At 41.6% G+C, this 25,247-nt stretch overlaps 1 protein-coding gene and 1 long non-coding RNA gene across 6 annotated transcripts in view; one reads left to right on the forward strand and one right to left on the reverse strand.

Moving 5' to 3' along the window:
- Positions 1–7,662, forward strand: part of LOC128693238 (alkylglycerol monooxygenase) — a 67,207-nt gene extending 59,545 nt beyond the window's left edge. For all 5 annotated transcript variants that reach the window (XM_053782776.2, XM_053782774.2, XM_053782779.2 and 2 more), the window contains 2 exons: positions 3,413–3,664; positions 6,239–7,662. In XM_053782776.2, the coding sequence (XP_053638751.1) occupies positions 3,413–3,664; positions 6,239–6,511 (525 nt within the window). In that variant the 3' untranslated portion in view covers positions 6,512–7,662. The remainder of the gene's footprint in view (positions 1–3,412; positions 3,665–6,238) is intronic.
- The window catches only part of LOC128693243 (uncharacterized), a 70,166-nt gene that overhangs the window by 6,112 nt on the left and 38,807 nt on the right, over positions 1–25,247 (reverse strand). Inside the window, exon 2 of the long non-coding RNA XR_008407696.2 lies at positions 6,237–6,445. This is a non-coding gene — a long non-coding RNA (uncharacterized lncRNA). The remainder of the gene's footprint in view (positions 1–6,236; positions 6,446–25,247) is intronic.

Here is a 25,247-nt window from a genome sequence, read left to right on the forward strand (position 1 = left end):
AGCTATGAATAACATCGATTGGCAAAATGAGCTCGACACATATACAGATATGAATGTATAAATAATTTTCTAAAAATAGCCCAAAGCCTCTATAATAAACATTGCCCCCAAAAAACTAAACAGACCACAGCAAAGAGACTGAATAATCCCTGGCTAACACCAAGCATCCTCAAATCCATTAACACAAAGCACAAATTTGAAAAACAGTATAGAATGGGTCAGATAACTAGAGAACAGTCTAAACGTTACTCGTCAGCACTTACCAGCCTGATAAGAAGATCTAAAAAATTGTATTATGAAAATAGATTACATAACATCAAAGGTGATATGAAAAACACCTGGAAAACGCTATCTGAAATTCTTGGAACTAAAAAGTTGTCCAAAAACAAAACAATCAAACTAACAAAATCAGATGAATCCCTACTCACACTAACTAAAACGGCAAACAGACTCAATGTTTTCTTCTCCACCATAGGAAAAAATCTAGCGAACAAAACACCAAGCGCAAACACCCGTCCATCATACTACCTCATAGGTACCTACCCAAATACGCTATTCCTAGCTCCAACCAACCCAATAGAAGTTACGCTCATCATAAACACCCTTAAAAACAAGGCAGGAGACATAAACAACTGGCCTGCTTTTATGTACAAAAAAGCTTCTCAAGTATTGTCACCAATTAGGAGGCCTGGTCACAGACCGGGCCGCGGGGGCGTTGACCCCCGAAACTCTCTCCAGGTAAACTCCAGGTAATTATTGCAACGCTCTTTAGCAAATCCATTGAATCATCTACCTTCCCAACAATCCTCAAAATAGCGAGGGTCACTCCGATCCATAAAGGAGGTGACCAAGCTGACTTGAATAACTATAGACCAATATCTAACTTACCACTGCTCTCTAAAATCTTTGAAAAATTAATTCATAGACGGATCCATTCCTACCTCGTCTCACACAACATATTAAACCCTTGTCAGTTTGGATTCAGGAATAATAAAAGCACAAATGATGCTATCATACACATGCTATAACTAATATATATATAGTGCATTGATTTATGTAAAGCTTTCGATACAGTCGACCATGAACTGCTGTACTCCAAATTAACGCACTATGGTATCAGAAGCTACTCCCTTAACTACCTAAAATCATACCTTAGTAACAGAACTCAATATGTGTATGAAAATGATGCAAACTCTTCCACCCAACCAATCACTGTAGGAGTCCCACAAGGAAGTGTCCTTGGACCACTCCTCTTTCTCATCTACATCAATGATCTACCGAATGCATCACAGCTACTCAAACCCATATTATTTGCAGATGACACTACATATGTCTTTTCCCACACAGTCATACTAGCAAACACAGTCAATGCCGAATTGCAGAAAATATTTGCCTGGATGATGACTAATAAACTTACCCTGAATACTGATAAAACCTATTTCATTTAGTTTGAAAACAAAGCTACAAATGATCCAATTAACTTAACGCTAAACGGATCATCAGCCACAAGACTTACAGAGGGAAAATTCCTATGTATCCGGTATCCACCTTGACAGTAACCTAAGTTCCAGACACACATACAACAAATCACCAAGAAAATCTCTAAGACTGTAGGCATACTATCAAAGATAAGGTACTACGTTCCACAATCAGCTCTCCTGGCACTGTACCATTCACTCATATACCCTTATCTTACATATGGAATTTGTGCATGGGGATCAACAACATTCAGTCACCTAAAACCTCTAATAACTCAGCAAAAGGTAGCAGTAAGAATGATAACAAATTCCCACTCCTGCCAGCATACTCCTCCACCAATTTTCAAAAGTCTGAATCTGCTCACCATTAAGAATATCCATACTTATTCATGTGCCTACTACATACACAGAACAATACACGCAAATATAAACCCTCCACTCAAACTTCTCCTCACCAACCTTAAGAGGACACATGACCATAACACAAGATACAGATCTCTTTTTGATGTACCTCGTGTCCACATCACTCTGTAAAACCTCTATGCACATAAAGGGCCCCAAAATATGGAATTCATTACCTGAAGATATTAAAGTAACTCGGTCTGAAAATCAATTTAAGACTCTTCTCAAAAGCCACTAATCACCCTAGACTAAATACTAAATACTCAGTACACACATACTCACTTATGTACTCCCACATCATAACCTCAACAATCACTTTGAACCTTCTATCCATTGTTGATAGGAATATAATTGAATCATTGTTTTCACAAAAAGCATTTTTGAATATATGGATATATCTTTTGTCTTAAATTAGATTCACTTATAATTAATAATCTACTGTACACCTATGAAATAATTACTATCCTACTGTACAACTATGATATAATCCTTAGTGTTAAGTAGTCTGTAAGCCAATAATGTTAAATTGGCCCATAATGCCTAGGCATAATAGAGGCTCTCTTCGCATTGCAACCCACTATTGTAAATACAAAATCTCAATGTACTATATGCAAAGATATAAAATAAATAAATAAATGAATAAATATAACAAATTACTTCTTAAATACAATAAAATAACTTTTTTCTCACACTACAGAAAAAAATTCTTTCTCAGTACAATAAAATAATTTACTTCTTAAATACAATAAAATAACTTCTTTCTCATACTACAGAAAAAAATTCTTTCTCAGTACAATAAAATAATTTACTTCTTTATCATATATAATAAAATAAATTTCTTTTTTCTTATATACAATAAAATAAATTGCTTCTTATATGCAGAAGTTTTTCTATTATATATTTATCATTTACAGAAGTGCTGAAGAGAGGTTCGTCCAAACGCTTTTCAGTCACCGATGAAGCGCTTTCTGATGTGACAAAAAGTGATACGATGCTTTATTTCGACTTCTTCTTCTTCTTCTTCTTCTTATTATTATTATTATTATTATTATTATTTCTCCTGACATCTAATCTGCAGAACGGTCCCAATAAATTGGCATGCCATCAACACTAGGATACTCTAAACAAGCATTATTATAACGCATGTAATTACAGCTCAGTATTTATTACTAATTAGGTGATTTTCTTATTATTAGAGCACTGTGTTATCAATATAGTCATGGGGAAGTGCTAGACACGTACGGATTATACAAATCCTGGGGAATGAGGGACAATCAAGTTTGATCAAAGGAAGGGGATGGGAAACTCCGATGCCTTGGATCAAGAGCCTCTTAAGGGCATAGCACAGTGTATCATGAGCCATTTTGTACATTATATTTTTCAGATCAGCTTGCAGTAAATGAATTAGTATTAGCTTTGTAAATATTAATGACGAAGCGGTAAAACCGTGTGGGTTTTTAACCAAAAGGAGTGGTGGAGGCTTGATCGTCCATGTATTAAGTAGTATTTCCTGAGTTATGTTTCCTCTGCAGGTCTACTACTTCGTGGAAGTGTACCGCAAGGCGAGGAGCATGACCACCTGGGGAGACTCACTGAAGGCCTTGTTCTATGGTCCAGGTTGGGCCCCAGGGTTGCCCCGCCTTGGAGACCCTAGCACCTTCATCGATGTCAAGGCCCCCAGAATCAAATATAACCCTCGGATATCACAGGGAATGCTTCTGTACATTGCGTCGCACATGACGTTGACGTTCCTGGCTCAGCAGCTGATGGTGGCTAAATACATGGTCAGATACTGTCACGAATTTAAGTTTTATCTTTCCTTTCTCTGTCTCTCTACGCTAGCGCACGACTGCTAACCTTTCAAAAGCGGCGCCTTGAAGACGGTGAAGGGTTCGTTATCCAAGGTTACTACTCCTACAAGTGTATCTTCATCTTGTCGGTATTATATCATATTTGTTTTTTACCATATGGTGTTCCGTCATTTCTCCACCACACAAGTTAGGTTTGGCGTCACATTCCATCATACAGGATGAGTTTACTATCATATTTCATTGTACTGGATGGGTTTCCTGACACATTCCATCACACTGGATGGTTTTCCTTGACATATTCCATGATACTGGATGGTTAGATTTGTTTAGATTTTGCCACAGAAGTGGTTAGTTTATTGTGCACTTCATATCCATCCTGTGGACGATAGCGCAAGAGCATATAGATACACAAAAGACCTAGGAACTAGGCCCCAAAAAGGTTAACAGGTGTACATACGGATTTATATCTGCATATCTACAGTTTACTTATCTGTTACAAGCAAATTTAGGAAATTTGCCAGATATACTAAGCAAATTTAGGAAATTTGCTTAGTATATCTGGTATTTTATTTTCATTAATAAGATAACTCACGAAATCGTAATGACACGATTGCATACAAACCATACCACGGGCGGGGATAGAACCCGCGGGTATGGTTTATTAATAAGATATCTTGACATGTCACATAGGTTATTATACTATTTCCGTATTCCTCAATAGGTGGACAATTAAGCACATAGTGTTCAAGACAGTGACCAAATGCCTGATCACATAATTTGCATTTAGATTGATCATCATCTGTGTGTCTCCCAAACTGCCAGCCTTAGCCTGGCCACTACAACATCAGTCAGTCTGTTCACATTGCAAGTTGCTCCATAAACATACATATCTACGTTCATGTTATCATAGTGGGTTATAGATATACTCAGGCTTCTAACTGCATTCCTATAACAATCATTTTCATTATTTACTTCTCTCTTAATATTATTCCTAATGCTAGACACAGATATACCAAAGTTATATTCTACATTCTCCTTCTGGGTACTCTTCTTGGCTAACATATCAACTTTATCATGAAGGAGTAATCCAATGTGTGATGGGATCCATAGCAAATTTACATTAATTCCTTTGTCCCTAATTTTTTAGTATCTATACCTGGCTTCTCCAATGAGCATGTTGTTGGAGTCATTATATGAGTCAAGAGCCTTCAGTGATGACATAGAATCAGTAATGATGATACTGTCAAGCTCAGTGTCATAAGTTAGCTTTAGCGCCATTAGGATTGCAAACAATTCAGTTTGCAATGTAGACACCCAGTTGTTAATTCTTATGCCTAGTTCAAAAAGTTTAATATCGTTCTTAACTAGGGAGGTGGCAACAAGAGCAGATGCAGCCCTGCCAGAAGACTCCTGTTTAGATCTATCAGTGTATATAACTTGTGATAACTTATTACTAACAGCTAGGCGAGAAATTTCTTCTTGAGCAGTTGCTTTAACAAGTGATTTAAGGAAGGGATTACTAGCAATGAGCTTCTTGGGAGGGGCTTACAGGTATGTAATATTAAATAAACACATCTTCCATGGAGGGGTGAAATGCTCTTGTTTGTCTGCAGTAATACAGTTCATGCAGGTTATAAAACTTAATGCAACTGCACGCTTTCACAATCCATTTAGATCTGTGTGTATTTACTTCGAGACAGTAAGATTCATTGTGACAGTGTCTTGGTAATTTCTTAACATTCTAATACCGAGTACAGTGTTAATCTCAACAATCCTATCACTGATACTAGAAATATCAAGCTCTTCCTCATGTTAAGAACCTTTGTAGATTTGGGACAGCCAAGAATAATTCTCAGAGCTTCATTTTGCATTAACTCCAAGGGTCGGAGAGAATTTCTCTAGCTAATATCAACATGGGAGCAGCATAATCAATTAAGGACCTAAGATAGGCTATGTACATCATTCTCACGATTCTCACATTAGCACCATAGTTGGGGTTGTAGCCAGCAACAGCTTTGAGAGCATTTAGCCTATCTTTGCATTTCTTATTTAGTTGTGGTATAGTGGATTTGTTAAAGGGTACATTTACACCAAGATGTCTGTAAGTTTTAACGTAGCTAATACTGGATGGTAGAGGCGAATACTATACTTCAAGAGTAAATATGATCGGGTGCTGGAGGCCAGAAATCAGTGAAATCGGTCGATAAGTTAAAAGGTGGGGTCAGGAGCCTCGAACCTATCCCTGTTAACACAACTGAGTTCAACTTGGTGAGTACTGGATGGGTTTTTTGTCATGCTCCATCGGACTGTTGTTTAATACATGTAGAACATTTGCATTAGGTACGTTATTATAGGCAGACAATGATGATACAATTATGAATATTCAGCTAAGGATAACCTAACAAAATCGAACAGTTTAGTTTATTTTTTATTGCGAGTCTCTGTGTTTTGTGTCTATGATTATATACTTTACTGCTACTAATAATAAGGATAATACAAATTGTGAAAAACTCTTAAAATATAAAGTAACAATGTCTCTACTTACAGGGCTCACTGGGTATAATGCTATCGATGCTGATCTTCATATTCGTGTCTGTGGGCGTGCTGACGGCCATGTTTGACGGGTGGGTGTGGGCACCACTGGCAGAGGCTGTCCGGTGCGCTGCGTTCGTTGCTTGCTACTTCTCCATCACTCAGATCACTGCCATCCCTGTTGTAGACACTGGGCTCTTGGTGTACTTTACGACTTCTTGCCTGTTTTGGACGACAAAGGGAGTCAACGATATGATATTTAGACTCAGCACGAAGAAGATGAAATAAAAAAGGTCGCTGATACTGATCTTCAGCGACAGTAACTAAGAGGAAACACTAGATTACTCATCTAATAGAAAATAAGCAACATTGCCGTAGCTTTAACAATTCTAAGCTAACTAAAAATAGAAGCATTCACAACCCATGTTTCACACCCACACAAGAGTGTTGGTACCACTACACTCACGTACATTCCCTTCCCTGCCTCCATGGATAACGTTCCTTGCCTCCACAGACACCTCAACGCACCACTCACCTGTATTCCTTCATCAATTCTATGGTTAACCTCATCCTTCATAAACCCATCTGCTGACAAGTTCACTCCCAAATATCTGAAAACATTCACTTCTTCCATACTCCCTCCCTCCAATGTGATATCCAATTCTTCTTTATCTAAATCGTTTGATACCCTTATCACCTTACTCTTATCTATATTCACTTTCAATTTTCTACCTTTATACACCCTCCCAGATTCGCCCACTAACCTTCGCAACTTTTCTTTAGAATCCCCCAAAAGCACAGTATCACCAGCAAAAAGTAACTATGTCAACTCCCATACTCTATTTGATTCCCCATAATTTAATCCCACCCCTCTCCCCAACACCCTAGCATTTAATTCTTTTACAACCCTATCTACATATGTACGTTAAATATATGTTAAACAGCCATGGTGACATTACACATCCCTGTCTAAGACCTACTTTTACTGGAAAATAATCTCCCTCTCTCCTACACACCCTAACCCGAGCCTCACTATCCTCATAAAAATTCTTTACAGTATTTAGTAACTTACTCTATCAATAACAACACTGCACTAGCCAAGGATTCGAACCCATGCTGCTTGGGCCCGCCTCATGGTAAGCAAAAAGATGTGACGCTTTAGACCACTAGCCTACACAATCCTTAATAATGGTCTAAAGCGTCATGTGTTTTCGTTCACCATGAGGCGGGCCGAAGCAGCATGGGTTCGAATCCTTGGCTACTGCAGTGTAAAATTTGTTATTCTTGCCGAATAAGGCAAGCGAAAATTTGTGTATGCAATAATTTCGCGAAAAATCATTCTGAACCTAACTAAAAAAAAATAATTCATTGTGTTTGTTTATCATAAAATTATTGTAAACTTATCTAAAATATATTTAGTTGGATTAGGCTAAATTAAATTGCGTTTTTTAATAAGGTTAGGTAAGTTTTCTAATTTTTTTTTGGTACAGATATTAATTTCTACATTAACATAAATGAAAATTTTTTACCTATTCGGCACATTATATATATATATATATATATATATATATATATATATATATATATATATATATATATATATATATATATATATATATATATATATATATATGTAAAGAGAGAGAGAAAGAGAGAGAGAGAGAGAGAGAGGCGAGGGATTATTTATTGTATTTTGCGGTTTATTAGACGCATGTTTTTTAAAATGTCTCCAAAAGCCACCCTGCGTCCTATAAGCTGAAGGTCAGAGACGGGAGCTATAAGTTTGGGGTGGAAGGTGGACTATAGCTCTCCCAGTTACGTCCGATGCTGAGCCAATGAAACTAAAATAAGTCCAAGTTCTGTAAGCCGCGTCTTATAAGCCACGGTATTTAAAAGGCACAAACATGAATGTGATAGTACAACATATCAAAGATTACGTTCTCCTCCATCTTTGAAGTTGGATGCGAACCAGGTATACCTGGAGTGTACCTAGAGGGTTTCAGGGGTCAACGCCCCCGCGGCTCAGTCTGAGACCAGGCCTCGTGGTGGATCAGGGTCTGATCAACCAGGCCGTTACTGCTGGCCGCACGCAAACCGACGTAAAAACCACAGTCCGGCTGGTCAAATATTGACTTTAGGTGCCTAGAATGAGTGCGTGATTCTTGTAGGATTTGGTGGTCCTGTGGGTTAGAGCATCATGTGGTTTTCGCTCGCCATGAGGCGGGCCAAAGCAACATGGGCTCGAGTCCTTGGCTAGTCGCAGTGTTCTTATTGATATATGTATATATATATATATATATATATATATATATATATATATATATATATATATATATATATATATATATTAGTGTGTGTGTTCCTACCTATTTGTGATTGCAGAGGTCAAGTTACACCTCCTGGCCCCGCCCCGTGTGTGTATGTTGCTCATGTTTGTGTATGTGTGTGTGTGTGTTCTTGTGCATGTGTTGTTTATGTGTGTGTGTGTTATTTGTGTTGTCTACTACCCACCACCTCTATCTACTACCCACTGCCCCCTGCCAGAGGCGTCGGTAGGGTTGGTGTCACCCGGGGCAGCATCTTTGGTGCCACCCCCATGAAATCCAAGGTCGGTGGGATAGCGGTAGTAAACTTCAGTCACATCACTGCTTCATGACCAGTGACTGATGTTTAGCAATGATAACGTTTAAAGGCCATAAACCGAATTTTATTAATGATAAAATAAATAATCGTAATAATACTGCGGAAAAATAAACTCAAATACCACTCTGAGTATAGGCAACAGATCCTACATTTATTCATCTTCAACAATGAAAAAAAACGAAAAATAAAGAAAAAAACTAGTTCCGATTTAACCTTGAGTACACGTAACATCTCAAAGAATCTGATATTTCACTTCCTTGCCTTCATTCCTGCAAAATCATCTATCACATCATCAAAATCAATGATTTTCCCTATATAGGCCTATTTGTACTCTGTAATCCTATAATAGGCTATATAGAAACGAAGGATTTTTCTCTTAGGTTGCTGCAGCATGGTTTTGGTCATTAGTGTTACCCTCTTTAGAGGCTCTATGGTGTCACCCCGTAAATGGTGTCACCCGGGGCGGCTCGTCCCCCCCCCCCCTTACGACGCCCCTGCCCACTGCCCACACTGCGAAGCCATTTTCCAGCCAAAACGAACGACTCTGCTGAGGATCGTCAATTTTCCTTACCGTAAAAATCCCCCGCCAGACTTTTACGCTATTTTTTCGCTCGGTAACAGACATTCATGTTATTTTTATGCGACCCTGAGCAGGCAAGGAGGTCGCAACCCGCCCTGGGGCGAGCCAATACCTCCCAACAACACACAGCCGCGAATAACACCTGTGTGTATGTGTGTGTGTGTGTGTGTGTGTGTGTGTGTGTGTGTGTGTGTGTGTTTGATATCATGTTAGATATCGTAAACAACACGGACTCGAACTGTTGCCCAGAAAGAATTAACTGCGTGGCACTTGAGGTATGCTCAAGGCACATTCCTTTAAGAAAAACGAAGATATAAACTAGAAAGAGACACTCCCTATACTAGCGAAGGCCTGTATAGGGAGCCAGTATATCTGAAATACGGAAGGAGGCACTGGTCAGAGAAATAGCAAATATCAAATATAAGCTTAAGGAATCATACAAGAGACAAGAAACACAGAAAGAACTTAAAGCCATCAACGAAACTGAAAAAAAAAATAAATAAAATACTTCTTATACCAAATCTAGAGCAAAAACAACCACCAGTATTGGGCTCCTGCTTAAACAAGATGGGACTTACACAGATGACAGCAAAGAAGTGAGTGAGATACTAGTCCCAATATGACTCAGCGTTCAGTAAGCCGTTAATCAGACTAAGGGTCAACAATCTAAATGAATTTTTTTATGGCCGAGACTTGTGTATTCACCTAATTGTGGTTGCAGGGGTCGAGACTCAGTTCCTGGCCTCGTCTTAAAACTATTCATGGTTCCTGCCTCCACTACATCACTTGCCAGGCTATTCCACTTCCTGACAATTCTATGACTGAAGAAATACTTCCTAACATCCCTTTGGCTCATCTGAGTCTTCAGCTTCCAATTGTGACCCCCTTGTTTCTGTGTCTTCTCTCTGGAATATCCTGTCTTGTCCATCTTATCTATTCCTCGCAGTATTTTGTCCCTAACCCTCCTGTCCTCCAGTGTCGTCAGGCAGATTTCCCTTAACCTTCCTTCGTAGGACATTCCCCTTAGCTCTGGAACTAGCCTTGTTGCAAACCTTTACACTTTCTTTAATTTCTTGACGTGCTTGACCAGGTGTGGGTCCCAAGCTGGTGCTGCATACTCCAGTATGGGCCTGACGTACACGGTGTACAGTGTCTTGAACGATTCCTTACTGAGGTATCGAAACGCTATTCTCAGGTTTGCTAGGCGCCCATATGCTGCTGCAGTTATCTGGTTGATGTGTGCTTCCGGAGACATGCTCGGTGTTATACTCACCCCAAGATCTTTCTCCTGTGTGTGTGTGTGTGTACTCACCTAGTTGAGGCTGCAGGGGTCGAGTCCGAGCTCCTGGTCCCGCCTCTTCACTGGTCGCTACTACGTCACTCTCCCTGAACTGTGAGCTTTATCATACCTCTGCTTAAAGCTATGTATTGATCCTGCCTCCACTACATCGCTTCCCAAACTATTCCACTTACTGACTACTCTGTGACTGAAGAAATACTTCCTAACATCCCTGTGATTCATCTGTGTCTTCAACTTCCAACTGTGTCCCCTTGTTACTGCGTCCAATCTCTGGAACATCCTGTCTTTGTCCACCTTGGCAATTCCTCTCAGTAGTTTGTATGTCGTTATCATGTCCCCCCTATCTCTCCTGTCCTCCAGTGTCGTCAGGTTGATTTCCCTTAACCTCTCCTCGTAGGACATACCTCTTAGCTCTGGGACTAGTCTTGTTGCAAACCTTTGCACTTTCTCTAGTTTCTTTACATGCTTGGCTACCTGGAGACCTGGAGTTTACCTGGAGAGAGTTCCGGGGGTCAACGCCCCCGCGGCCCGGTCTGTGACCAGGCTAGGTGTGGGTTCGAAACTGGTGCCGCATACTCCAATATGGGCCTAACGTACACGGTGTACAGGGTCCTGAACGATTCCTTATTAAGATGTCGGAATGCTGTTCTGAGGTTTGCTAGGCGCCCATATGCTGCAGCCGTTATTTGGTTGATGTGTGCTTCAGGAGATGTGCCTGGTGTTATACTCACCCCAAGATCTTTTTCCTTGAGTGAGGTATGTAGTCTCTGGCCCCTAGACTGTACTCCGTCTGCAGTCTCCTTTGCCCTTCCCCAATCTTCATGACTTTGCACTTGGTGGGATTGAACTCCAGGAGCCAATTGCTGGACCTGGTCTGCAGCCTGTCCAGATTCCTTTGTAGTTCTGCCTGGTCTTCGATCGAGTGAATTCTTCTCATCAACTTCACATCATCTGCAAACAGGGACACCTCAGAGTCTATTCCTTCCGTCATGTCGTTCACAAATACCAGAAACAGCACTGGTCCTAGGACTGACCCCTGTGGGACCCCGCTGGTCACAGGTGCCCACTCTGATACCTCGCCACGTACCATGACTCGCTGCTGTCTTCCTGATAAGTATTCCCTGATCCATTGTAGTGCCTTCCCTGTTATCCCTGCTTGGTCCTCCAGTTTTTGCACTAATCTATTGTGTGGAACTGTGTCAAACGCGTTCTTGCAGTCCAAGAATATGCAATCCACCCACCCCTCTCTCTCTTGTCTTACTGCTGTCACCATGTCATAGAACTCCAGTTGGTTTGTGACACAGGATTTCCCATCCCTGAAACCATGTTGGCTGCTGTTGATGAGATCATTCCTTTCTAGGTGTTCCACCACTCTTCTGATAATCTTCTCCATGATTTTGCATACTATACATGTCAGTGACACTGGTCTGTAGTTTAGTGCTTCATGTCTGTCTCCTTTTTTAAAGATTGGGACTACATTTGCTGTCTTCTATGCCTCAGGCAATCTCCCTGTTTCGATAGATGTATTGAATATTGTTGTTAGGGGTACACATAGCACTTCTGCTCCCTCTCTCAGGACCCATGGGGAGATGTTATCTGGCCCCATTGCCTTTGAGGTATCTAGCTCACTCAGAAGCCTCTTTACTTCTTCCTCGGTTGTGTGCAGTGTATCCAGCACTTGGTGGTGTGCCCCACCTCTCCGTCTTTCTGGAGCCCCTTCTGTCTCCTCTGTGAACACTTCTTTGAATCTCTTATTGAGTTCCTCACATACTTCATGGTCATTTCTTGTTGTCTCTCCTCCTTCCTTCCTTAGCCTGATTACCTGGTCCTTGACTGTTGTTTTCCTCCTGATGTGGCTGTATAACAGTTTCGGGTCAGATTTGGCTTTCGCTGCTATGTCGTTTTCATATTGTCGTTGGGCCTCCCTTCTTACCTGTGCATATTCGTTTCTGGCTCTACGACTGCTCTCCTTATTCTCCTGGGTCCTTTGCCTTCTATATTTCTTCCATTCCCTAGCACACTTGGTTTTTGCCTCCCTGCACCTTTGGGTGAATCATGGACTCATCCTGGCTTTTTCATTATTCCTGTTACCCTTGGGTACAAACCTCTCCTCAGCCTCCTTGCATATTGTTGCTACATATTCCATCATCTCATTAACTGCTTCCCTGCCAGTTCTCTGTCCCACTGAACCCCATTCAGGATGTTCCTCATTCCCGTGTAGTCCCCTTTCTTGTAGTTTGGCTTCATTCGTCCTGGCCTTCCTGCTTCCCCCTCCACTTGTAGCTCTACTGTGTATTCGAAGCTTAAAACCACATGATCGCTGGCCCCAAGGGGTCTTTCATATGTGATGTCCTCGATATCAGCACTACTCAAGATGAATACTAAGTCCAGTCTTGCTGGTTCATCCTCTCCTCTCTCTCTTGTAGTGTCCCTTACGTGTTGGTACATGAAGTTTTCCAGTACCACCTCCATCATTTTAGCCCTCCATGTATCTTGGCCCCCATGTGGCTCCAAGTTCTCCCAATCGATCTCCTTGTGGTTAAAGTCACCCATGATCAGGAGATTTGCCCTGCATGCATGAGCTCTTCTGGCCACTGCAGCCAGTGTGTCAACCATCGCTCTATTGCTCTCGTCGTACTCTTGCCTTGGCCTCCCTCTGTTCTGTGGTGGGTTATACATCACTGCTATTACCACCTTGGGACCTCCAGAGTGAAGCATTCCCGCTATGTAATCACTTTCTTCTCCGCTGTCTCCTCTCTCCAGCTCATCAATATTCCATCGGTTTTTGATCAGCAGTGCAACTCCTCCACCCCCCTGTTCCCTCTGTCTTTCCTCAGAATCTGGTATCCCACTGGAAAGATGGCATCTGTAATCATACCTGTAAGCTTGGTTTCTGTGAGAGCTATGATGTCCGGTGATGCCTCTTTGACTCTTTCGTGCCACTCCTCCCACTTATTTGTTATTCCATCAGCGTTTGTGTACCATACCTTCAGTTTCCTTCCCAACACTGTGGTTTGGGGGCCCTGTGAGGGTGGGAGACCTGGTAGCATACTGTGGGATTCTATAGTTCGGTGTTGGGTGGAAGCTGTGGGTATGGATTATAGTGTGTGTTGGGATGGTGTGATAGGTTGTGGGGTTCTGAGGATAGTTGCCTGTGTGCTTGCCCTTGCTGCTCTGACTGACCTCTGCTGGTTCCATCCTTGTCTCCTTTCCTAGTTCCTTTCGCTTTTTTGTCCTCTCCCTCAGCTGCTGTCATTCTGTTTGTGTTCTGTCTCTGTCTAGGAACACCCTCTTGTACTCTTCGGAGTATTTCAACCGTGGTTTCTCTTGGAGGATCCTGTTCCGCACTGTTTCCGTCCTGAGAATCAGCTTGATCGGTCGGTTTCTCCCCTTCAAGTACCCCCCTATTCTCTGAAAATTTACAATCTTGTCCATCTCTTCTTCACCTATTTCCATGATGATTTTCTCAATTTCCTTTCTTTCTTCCAGAGAGAGAGAGAGAGATAAACAAGAAAATATCAATAAGAAACACATGGTGGAGGGGGGAGGGGAATTCAGGAACAGCTAATATTTGGAGCGAAAGAGGAGGAAGCAAAGAAAATAAATAAAAACAAGAAGCATATTTGGAAAGGACTCAGCCTGCCACATGGTAGTGTCCTTGGCTCACTGCTCTTTCTCATTTACATCAGTGTCCTCACTGACGCATCTCAACTGCTTAAACCAGTTCTATTCCCGACGCATCTCAACTGCTTAAACCAGTTCTATTCCCGACGCATCTCAACTGCTTAAACCAGTTCTATTCCCGACGCATCTCAACTGCTTAAACCATTTCCATTCCTGACGCATCTCAACTGCTTAAACCAGTTCTATTCCCGATGCATCTCAACTTCTTAAACTAGTTCTATTCCCGACGCATCTCAACTGCTTAAACCAGTTCTATTCCCGACGCATCTCAACTCCTTAAACCAGTTCTATTCCCAACGCGGACGTCAACCAAATCTTTCAATGGGCTGCAGAAAACAATATGAAGTTCAACGATGAGAAATTTAAATTACTCAGATATAGCAAACGTGAGGAAATTAAAATTTCATGGGAGTATAAAACAAATTCCAGTCACACAATAGAGCGAAAAACTAACGTCCAAGACCTGGGGGTGATAATGTATCAATCAATCGCATCTGCTAGAAAAATGACAGGATGGATAATGAGAACCTTCAAAACTAGGGATGCCAAGCCCATGATGACACTCTTCAGGTCGCTTGTTCTATCTAGGCTAGAATATTGCTGCACACTAACAGCACCTTCCAAGGCAGGTGAAATTGCTGACCTAGAAAATGTACAGAGAACCTTCACGGTACACATAGCTGCGATAAAACACCTCAATTACTGGGAACGATTGAAGTTCCTGAACATGTACTCCCTGGAATGCAGGCGGGAGAGATACATGATTATATACACCTGGAAAATCCTAGAGGGGTTAGTACCAAACTTGCACACGAAAATCACTCCCTACGAAAGCAAAAGACTCGGCAGACAATGCAACATCCCCCCAATGAAAAGCAGGGGTGTCACTAGCATGTTAAAAGATAACACAGTAAGTGTCAGGGGCCCAAGACTGTTCAACTGCCTCACAGCATACATAAGGGGGATTACCGATAGACCCTTGACTGTCTTCAAACAGGCACTGGACAAGCACCTAAAGTCGGTACCTGACCAGCCAGGCTGTGGTTCGTACGTTGGCTTGCGTGCGGCCAGCAGTAAGAGCCTGGTTGATCAGGCCCTGATCCACTCCACTATGAGGCCTGGTCACAGATCAGGCCACGGGGGCGTTGACTCCCGCAACTCTCTCCAGGTAAACGAATCTCAACTCCTTAAACCAGTTGTATTCCCAGATCACACTGTTATATCTTCTCTCATTCAAACCCGACTATGATTAGAGACACTGTAAACGACGAGCTACTAAAAGAGCTACGTAGATAACGACCAACAAACTTATTCTTAACATATTATTACAATCAAGAGTAAGCGCTAAACCTACTGTAATCCCTCGAGAGGACTGGCTAAAATAAATAAAAAAAAAATAATATATACTCTTAACATAGACAAAACCTACTTTTTGCTGTCAGGAAATAGCTTTAAATATCCAACTTAACATATGGATTAATGGTTCCCCCATTATAAGACACACACACACACACGGTAAATTTCAAGGTCTTCACCTTGACTGCAGTTTTAAATTTCAGATCCACATCCAACATATATCCAAGAAAGTATCCAAAACGGAATGCATCTTTTCCATGATACGGTACTATGTATCACTAATGGCACTACGTACACTATACCATTCTTTTATCTACCCTTACCTCACCTACGGTATTTGTGCTGAGGATGAACCACGGCCAATCACCTTAAACCTGGAATAACCCAACAAAACGCTGCTGTGCGGATGATCACCAACTCCTGCGCCAGACAACAACACTCCACCGTTATTCAAGAGCTTCAACATACTTAATATACAAATTATACACTCTTATTATTCTGCACATGTCAAGGTCTGGCATATTATTTTTATAATCAAGGGGGAAGCGCTAAACCCGGAGGATTATACAGCGCCTGGGGGGGGGGGGATGTGGAAGGCATTCAGGCTTAATTCGGGGAACTGGAGCACAGATCCAATTCCCTAAATCAAGAGCCCCTCACCAACATCAAGGAACCTTCCTTGAGGGGAGGTCTGGCATAGCATGAATCAGTTCAAGAAGAGAGCCCAAAGGCACCTAATGAATGTAGCGACAGAAAGGGAGGAGAATGATTTTTTATATTTTTAGCTAACACACATGTATATATAATTATCTCTTAGTTAGTTAGTTAGTTAAAGATTAGCCGGTATTCTCCCGGCCCGGGCCTTGTCCAAGTGGTGGCCCGGCCTTGGCTCCCTCTTTAGGGAGTATCTGAGACCGAAGTCTCCCATGGGAGGAGGCACAAGTACCTCCTCATCTTTGGGACCAACTGTCCCCAGGCCTAGCCACAAGCTAGGCCTCTCTGGTCTGCCATCCCCGCCCCAAGGGGGCTAATGGGAATGACAGTCTTATGAGCTAAAGGCTCGGGCTCAGGCACCTACCCTACCCTAGAAGGGTTAGGCATGGTGTCGATGTCTATATATATAATTATCTCAATTTACCTTATTCCTAGTATATGTCCTTTATAGTATAATAATAAGATATTATCTCTTTATACTATAATAATAAGATATTATCTCTTTATAGTATAATAATATTATCTCCTTTATAGTATAATAATAAGATATTATCTCTTTATAGTATAATAATAAGATATTATCTCTTTATAGTATAATAATAAGATATTATCTCTTTATACTATAATAATAAGATATTATCTCTTTATAGTATAATAATATTATCTCCTTTATAGTATAATAATAAGATATTATCTCCTTTACAGTATAATAAGATATTATCTCCTTTATAGTATAATAATAAGATATTATCTCCTTTATAGTATAATAATAAGATATTATCTCCTTTACAGTATAATAAGATATTATCTCCTTTATAGTATAATAATAAGATATTATCTCCTTTATAGTATAATAATAAGATATTATCTCCTTTACAGTATAATAAGATATTATCTCCTTTATAGTATAATAATAAGATATTATCTCCTTTACAGTATAATAAGATATTATCTCCTTTATAGTATAATAAGATATTATCTCCTTTACAGTATAATAAGATATTATCTCCTTTATAGTATAATAAGATATTATCTCCTTTACAGTATAATAAGATATTATCTCCTTTACAGTATAATAAGATATTATCTCCTTTACAGTATAATAAGATATTATCTCCTTTATAGTATAATAAGATATTATCTCCTTTACAGTATAATAAGATATTATCTCCTTTACAGTATAATAAGATATTATCTCCTTTATAGTATAATAATAAGGTAATGAAAGGACCCCAATGGAAATAAATCATCGACACCATGCCTAACCCTTCTAGGGTAGGGTAGGTGCCTGAGCCCGAGCCTTTAGCTCATAAGACTGTCATTCTCATTAGCCCCCTTGTGGCGGGGATGGCAGACCAGAGAGGCCTAGCTTGTGGCTAGGCCTGGGGACAGTTGGTCCCAAAGATGAGGAGGTACTTGTGTCTCCTCCCATGGGAGACTTAGGTCTCAGACACTCCCTAAAGAGGGAGCCAAGGCCGGGCCACCACTTAGAAAAGGCCCGGGCCGGGAGAATACCGGCGAATCTTTAATAATAATAATAATAATAATAATAATAATAATAATAATAATAATAATAATAATAATAATAATAATAATAATAATAATAATAATAATAATAAGGAAATAAATCACTGACTTTTTTGGGTTATCCCAGGTTCTCTACACATATGCTGCTATGTATGATAACCTATGTAACTGTATTTGTGTATACCTGAATAAACTTACTTACTAAACTCCAATATAAACCCGCCTCTAAAACTTTTAATAGCTACAGAACGCACAGCCATAACACAAGGCACAAAACACTCTTCGACATCCCCTGTGTCCGTCTCACACTGTGTAAAAATGTTAAGCACATAAAGGGACCTAAGATCTGGAATTCATTGCCCGAACCTGCAAAGGTTTTCTGTCTGTAAATCAATTTAATGCTATATTTAAAAGTCATCTCGTCTTCTAAAATTAACCATACCAACACTGCTAAATTTAACCAGCTTGAAACGTCTCAAAAAAATCACCCAAAAATTTACGACCGACACCTTAATCAATTAAAACATTAATGCATACATACAATTGTACTGTTGTCTCATTGTAAATTGTGCTAACTGTAATACTGTTATTTGTTATGTGCTACATCATTACTATAAATCTTATTAATTATAAAACTTTTTACCTACCTCACTGTTTAACTGGAGTTTACCTGGAGAGAGTTCCAGGGGTAAACGCCCCCGCGGACCGGTCTGTGACCAGGACTCATGGTGGATCAGGGCCTGATCAACCTGGCTGTTACTGCTGGCTGCACGCAATCCAACGTACGAGCCACAGCCCGGCTGGTCAGGTACCGACTTTAGGTGCTTGTCCAGTGCCAGCTTGAAGACAGCCAGGGGTCTGTTGGTAATCCCCCTTATGTATGCTGGGAGGCAGTTGAACAGTCTTGGGCCCTTGACATTTACTGTTCTGTCTCTTAACGTGCTAGTGACACCCCTGCTTTTCATTGGGGGATGTTGCATCGTCTGCCGAGTCTTTTGTTTTTATAGGGAGTGATTTTCGTGTGCAAGTTTGGTACTAGTCTCTCTAGGATTTTCCAGGTGTATATAATCATGTATCTCTCCCGCCTACGTTCCAGGGAGTACAGGTTCAGGAACTTCAAGCGCTCCCAGTAATTGAGGTGTTTTATCTCCGTTATGCGCGCCGTGAAGGTTCTCTGTACATTTTCTAGGTCAGCAATTTCACCTGCCTTGAAAGGTGCTGTTAGTGTGCAGCAATATTCCAGCCTAGATAGAACAAGTGACCTGAAGAGTGTCATCATGGGCTTGGCATCCCTAGTTTTGAAGGTTCTTATTATCCATCCTGTCATTTTTCTAGCAATAAGGCAATAAGGTAAAATAATGAATAATTAAAATTTACCACTTGTTAACCTGTCTAGTTTTAAGTAGTGTGTAAGGTTTAGTATTAGTCTGCCTGAAATGGCCCGGCATGTTAGTGACTTTCGTTGTACTGAACAACACTTTATAAAATGTAATCACACATTTTAACCTTTGCAAAGTAATAAAATTTGTTTGTTTGTAAGGGAAGGGGCTCTTGATACCTTGGATTAAATCTGGTTGCCTCCCATACTGCAGGTACTGTGCGTCCTCTGCCTGTTTAGCGCCTCCCCATAATAATCATAGTAATAAAATGTGATAAGGCCTGGTCATAGACCGGGCTGCGGGGGCGTTGATTCCCGAAACCCTATCCAGGTATACTCCAGGTATTCTCTGGATGCAGCCACTCACTGCCTCCCTTTATCGCCCCAATCTGCTGGGGTCCTGAACCTGCAGCTGATTCATCAGTGAACCTGTAGCTGATTCATCAGTGAACCTGCAGCTGATTCATCAGTGAACCTGCAGCTGATTCATCAGTGAACCTGCAGCTGATTCATCAGTGAACCTGCAGCTGATTCATCAGTGAACCTGCAGCTCATTCATCAGTGAACCTGCAGCTGATTCATCAGTGAACCTGCAGCTGATTCATCAGTGAACCTGCAGCTGATTCATCAGTGAACCTGCAGCTGATTCATCAGTGAACCTGCAGCTGATTCATCAGTGAACCTGCAGCTCATTCATCAGTGAACCTGTAGCTGATTCTTCAGTGAACCTGCAGCTGATTCATCAGTGAACCTGCAGCTGATTCATCAGTGAACCTGCAGCTGATTCATCAGTGAACCTGCAGCTGATTCATCAGTGAACCTGCAGCTGATTCATCAGAGAACCTGCAGCTGATTCATCAGTGAACCTGCAGCTGATTCATCAGTGAACCTGCAGCTGATTCATCAGTGAACCTGCAGCTGATTCATCAGTGAACCTGCAGCTGATTCATCAGTGAACCTGCAGCTCATTCATCAGTGAACCTGCAGCTGATTCATCAGTGAACCTGCAGCTGATTCATCAGTGAACCTGCAGCTGATTCATCAGTGAACCTGCAGCTGATTCATCAGTGAACCTGCAGCTGATTCATCAGTGAACCTGCAGCTGATTCATCAGTGAACCTGCAGCTCATTCATCAGTGAACCTGTAGCTGATTCTTCAGTGAACCTGCAGCTGATTCATCAGTGAACCTGCAGCTGATTCATCAGTGAACCTGCAGCTGATTCATCAGTGAACCTGCAGCTCATTCATCAGTGAACCTGCAGCTCATTCATCAGTGAACCTGTAGCTGATTCTTCAGTGACCCTGCAGCTGATTCATCAGTGAACCTGTAGCTGATTCTTCAGTGACCCTGCAGCTGATTCATCAGTGAACCTGCAGCTGATTCATCAGTGAACCTGCAGCTGATTCATCAGTGAACCTGCAGCTGATTCATCAGTGAACCTGCAGCTGATTCATCAGTGACCCTGCAGCTGATTCATCAGTGAACCTGCAGCTGATTCATCAGTGAACCTGCAGCTGATTCATCAGTGAACCTGCAGCTCATTCATCAGTGAACTTGTAGCTGATTCTTCAGTGACCCTGCAGCTGATTCATCAGTGAACCTGCAGCTGATTCATCAGTGAACCTGCAGCTGATTCATCAGTGAACCTGCAGCTGATTCATCAGTGAACCTGCAGCTCATTCATCAGTGAACCTGTAGCTGATTCTTCAGTGAACCTGTAGCTGATTCTTCAGTGACCCTGCAGCTGATTCATCAGTGAACCTGCAGCTCATTCATCAGTGAACCTGTAGCTGATTCTTCAGTGACCCTGCAGCTGATTCATCAGTGAACCTGCAGCTGATTCTTCAGTGACCCTGCAGCTGATTCATCAGTGAACCTGCAGCTGATTCATTAGTGAACCTGCAGCTGATTCATCAGTGAACCTGCAGCTGATTCATCAGTGAACCTGTAGCTGATTCTTCAGTGACCCTGCAGCTGATTCATCAGTGAACCTGCAGCTGATTCTTCAGTGACCCTGCAGCTGATTCATCAGTGAACCTGCAGCTGATTCATCAGTGAACCTGCAGCTCATTCATCAGTGAACCTGCAGCTGATTCTCCAGTGACCCTACAGGTGATTCATCAGTGAACCTGTAGCTGATTCTTCAGTGACCCTGCAGCTGATTCATCAGTGAACCTGCAGCTGATTCTTCAGTGACCCTGCAGCTGATTCATCAGTGAACCTGCAGCTGATTCTTCAGTGACCCTGCAGCTGATTCATCAGTGAACCTGCAGCTGATTCTTCAGTGACCCTGCAGCTGATTCATCAGTGAACCTGCAGCTGATTCTTCAGTGACCCTGCAGCTGATTCATCAGTGAACCTGCAGCTGATTCTTCAGTGACCCTGCAGCTGATTCATCAGTGAACCTGCAGCTGATTCATCAGTGAACCTGCAGCTCATTCATCAGTGAACCTGCAGCTGATTCTCCAGTGACCCTACAGGTGATTCATCAGTGAACCTGTAGCTGATTCTTCAGTGACCCTGCAGCTGATTCATCAGTGAACCTGCAGCTGATTCTTCAGTGACCCTGCAGCTGATTCATCAGTGAACCTGCAGCTGATTCTTCAGTGACCCTGCAGCTGATTCATCAGTGAACCTGCAGCTGATTCTTCAGTGACCCTGCAGCTGATTCATCAGTGAACCTGCAGCTGATTCTTCAGTGACCCTGCAGCTGATTCATCAGTGAACCTGCAGCTGATTCTTCAGTGACCCTGCAGCTGATTCATCAGTGACCCTGCAGCTGATTCATCAGTGAACCTGTAGCTGATTCTTCAGTGACCCTGCAGCTGATTCATCAGTGAACCTGCAGCTGATTCATCAGTGAATCTGCAGCTGATTCATCAGTGAACCTGCAGCTGATTCCTCAGTGAACCTGCAGCTGATTTATCAGTGAACCTGTAGCTGATTCTTCAGTGACCCTGCAGCTGATTCATCAGTGAACCTGCAGCTGATTCATCAGTGAATCTGCAGCTGATTCATCAGTGAACCTGCAGCTGATTCCTCAGTGAACCTGCAGCTGATTCATCAGTGAACCTGTAGCTGATTCTTCAGTGACCCTGCAGCTGATTCATCAGTGACCCTGCAGCTGATTCATCAGTGAACCTGCAGCTGATTCATCAGTGAACCTGCAGCTCATTCATCAGTGAACCTGCAGCTGATTCTCCAGTGACCCTACAGGTGATTCATCAGTGAACCTGCAGCTGATTCTTCAGTGACCCTGCAGCTGATTCATCAGTGAACCTGTAGCTGATTCTTCAGTGACCCTGCAGCTGATTCATCAGTGACCCTGCAGCTGATTCATCAGTGAACCTGTAGCTGATTCAACAGTGCGAAGAGGTATGGTCTGTGACTAGACCTCTTCCTTGGCACTGTTGTCTTCAGGAACTACTCTATGACCCGGATGGCTTGACGCATTTTTATAAAAGAAAACGTCCTCCAGCACTGATATATTGCCAAACTTGCTGATGGCACTTACCCTTCTTCGACTGACTTGACAACAGGATATAAGCCACTTCTCCGAGCGTATGTTGTACTTTCTTCAAGATTGTTCTTCTTTGTATTGGACTGATGAAACCACTGTGTGGCGAAACGTTTCCTCAATAAAGATTTCCAAATGCTGCACACACCTCATTCTTCAACTTGTCGGCTTTCTAAACTATTTATTACAACAAAGACATTGTATGGCATGTGGTCTTCAAGGCTGGTCAGGCAAGGGCAACATAAGGTCAGACAGTGTGGCGTCGCCTAAAAGATTATTGGCAGCGCTCCTCACTCAACTGCACAGAGACGCAAGTTAGTAAGTTTATTTAGGTACAGATACACATTAATACAATTACACAAATTACCGTTTATAGTAACATATGTGTAAATTACCTAGGATAACCCCCCAAAAATAAATAACAAAAAGGCACAATACCGTGACTGGAACGATACACAAATAACCCGCACATAAAAGAGAGAAGCTTACGATGACGTTTCGGTCCGACTTGGACCATTGACTTTGTCAATGGTCCAAGTCGGACCGAAACGTCGTCGTAAGCTTCTCTCTTTTATGTGCGGGTTATTTGTGTATAGCCCCCCAAAAAAGTCAAAGTGACTTATTTCAATTGGGGTCCTTGACGTTCATGGCTATGGTATCAAATAGCAAGGCTGGTGAGATATAATAGGAAAGATGTTGATTGTATCAAACGATCAAAATATTTTAGATCAGGAAGAGTGTTTTAAGTAAAGGCTAAGTGTAAAGTGGTACAGGAGCAGAGTTGTAATGGCCTCCGACGAGGTTTTGAAGATTGTGAGGTCGTCTCACAGTGTCATCAAGGAAGGTAGTCCACGAGTCCAGTCTACTAAAAAAAATTTGGCAGCCATGACTCAAGTGCCGAGAGTTTTCTTAATTATATTCCCTGAATTGATGAAATAATTAACTTGTTAATGTTATAATAATAAAAAATGCAACTTATATACAATAAATTATTTAATATTTTCTCATATACAAAGCATTAATATTTTTCATTATTATTCATTTGTCATACAGGGCCTGGGGAATGCGAGGATTTAATACCAAAAGTGTCCAGAAGGTATCACCCTTCAAGCCTGGACAGACGGCAAGCAGGTGGTGTGGGACTACACATGTGTGTTCACATTGGCTGATACCTATCTCCAATACACCAGGGAGGAAGGAGGGGCAGCTACCAGCTGCAGGGAGTCCCAAAAGTCTAGAAAATACGGGGAACTTGCCCATCATATGTTTGTTCGGATTTCCCATAGGCTTGGAGACCCTTGACAAATGGGAAAAGAGCGCATCTAAGTTCCTTAAGGCGCTAGGAAAAAGATTCATCAGATTAACTAGGAATCCCAGGGAGGCTAGTTTTCTGTTCCAGCGAGTCAGCGTGGCGGTTCAGAGGGGTAATGCCTGTTGTATCTTGGGCACGTGACCCAGCTCTAAGAAGCTGGATGAGATTTTCGCATTTAATCTTTGATAAACATGCAGCAATATGCACTTGAAATGTATCCCTTAATCCTAATGTAATAAACAAACACAATGAAATATATTTTGTTTTCATTAAGTTCAGAATGATTTTTGCGAAATTATTGCATATACACATTTTCGCTTGCCTTATTCGGCAAGAACCTTGCTATTTAAGCCAAAATAGCAAGTTTTACCTATTCTGCACGACTTGTCGTGAGTTCGAGTCCCACCCGTACCGTGATTTATATAATTTATTCACACTCTCTCTTCTTTCACATTAGTCTATATTAGTTCACATTCTTTCATGTTTATCTTTCATTACAGTTTACTGCTAGCTTCCATGCTCTTCTCTAGTCCTTTCCAAATAGGCTTCTTGTTTTTATTTAATCGTTTTCATTGCTTCCTCCACTTTCGTTCTAAATATTAGCGGTTCCTGAAATCATCCCCCCAAGTGTTTCTTATTTATATTTTCTTGTTTGTTTTTCTCTTTCTCTCATCCACACCTCTGATCCTTTCCCCCTCCTAACGAACACTTGCTTCAAGCCTCTCCCCAGTTTGACACAACAGTGTGACGCAGCAGTTTGACACAACAGTGTGACGCAATGATTTGACACAGCAGTGTGACACGATGATTTGTTTGACACAACATGCAATTTGCATGACAGTGTCCTTCACTGAAGACACTGCAAGACTCGAAGACGGACATCAACCAAATTTTCAAATGGGCCGCAGAAAACAATATGAAGTTCGATGACGAGAAATTTCAATTACTCAGATATGGAAAACGTGAGGAAATTAAAACTAAATGGGAGTATAAAACAAATGCCAACCACAC

The sequence above is a fragment of the Cherax quadricarinatus genome, chromosome 28 (assembly GCF_038502225.1).
Source record: "Cherax quadricarinatus isolate ZL_2023a chromosome 28, ASM3850222v1, whole genome shotgun sequence".
Lineage (NCBI taxonomy): Eukaryota > Metazoa > Arthropoda > Malacostraca > Decapoda > Parastacidae > Cherax > Cherax quadricarinatus.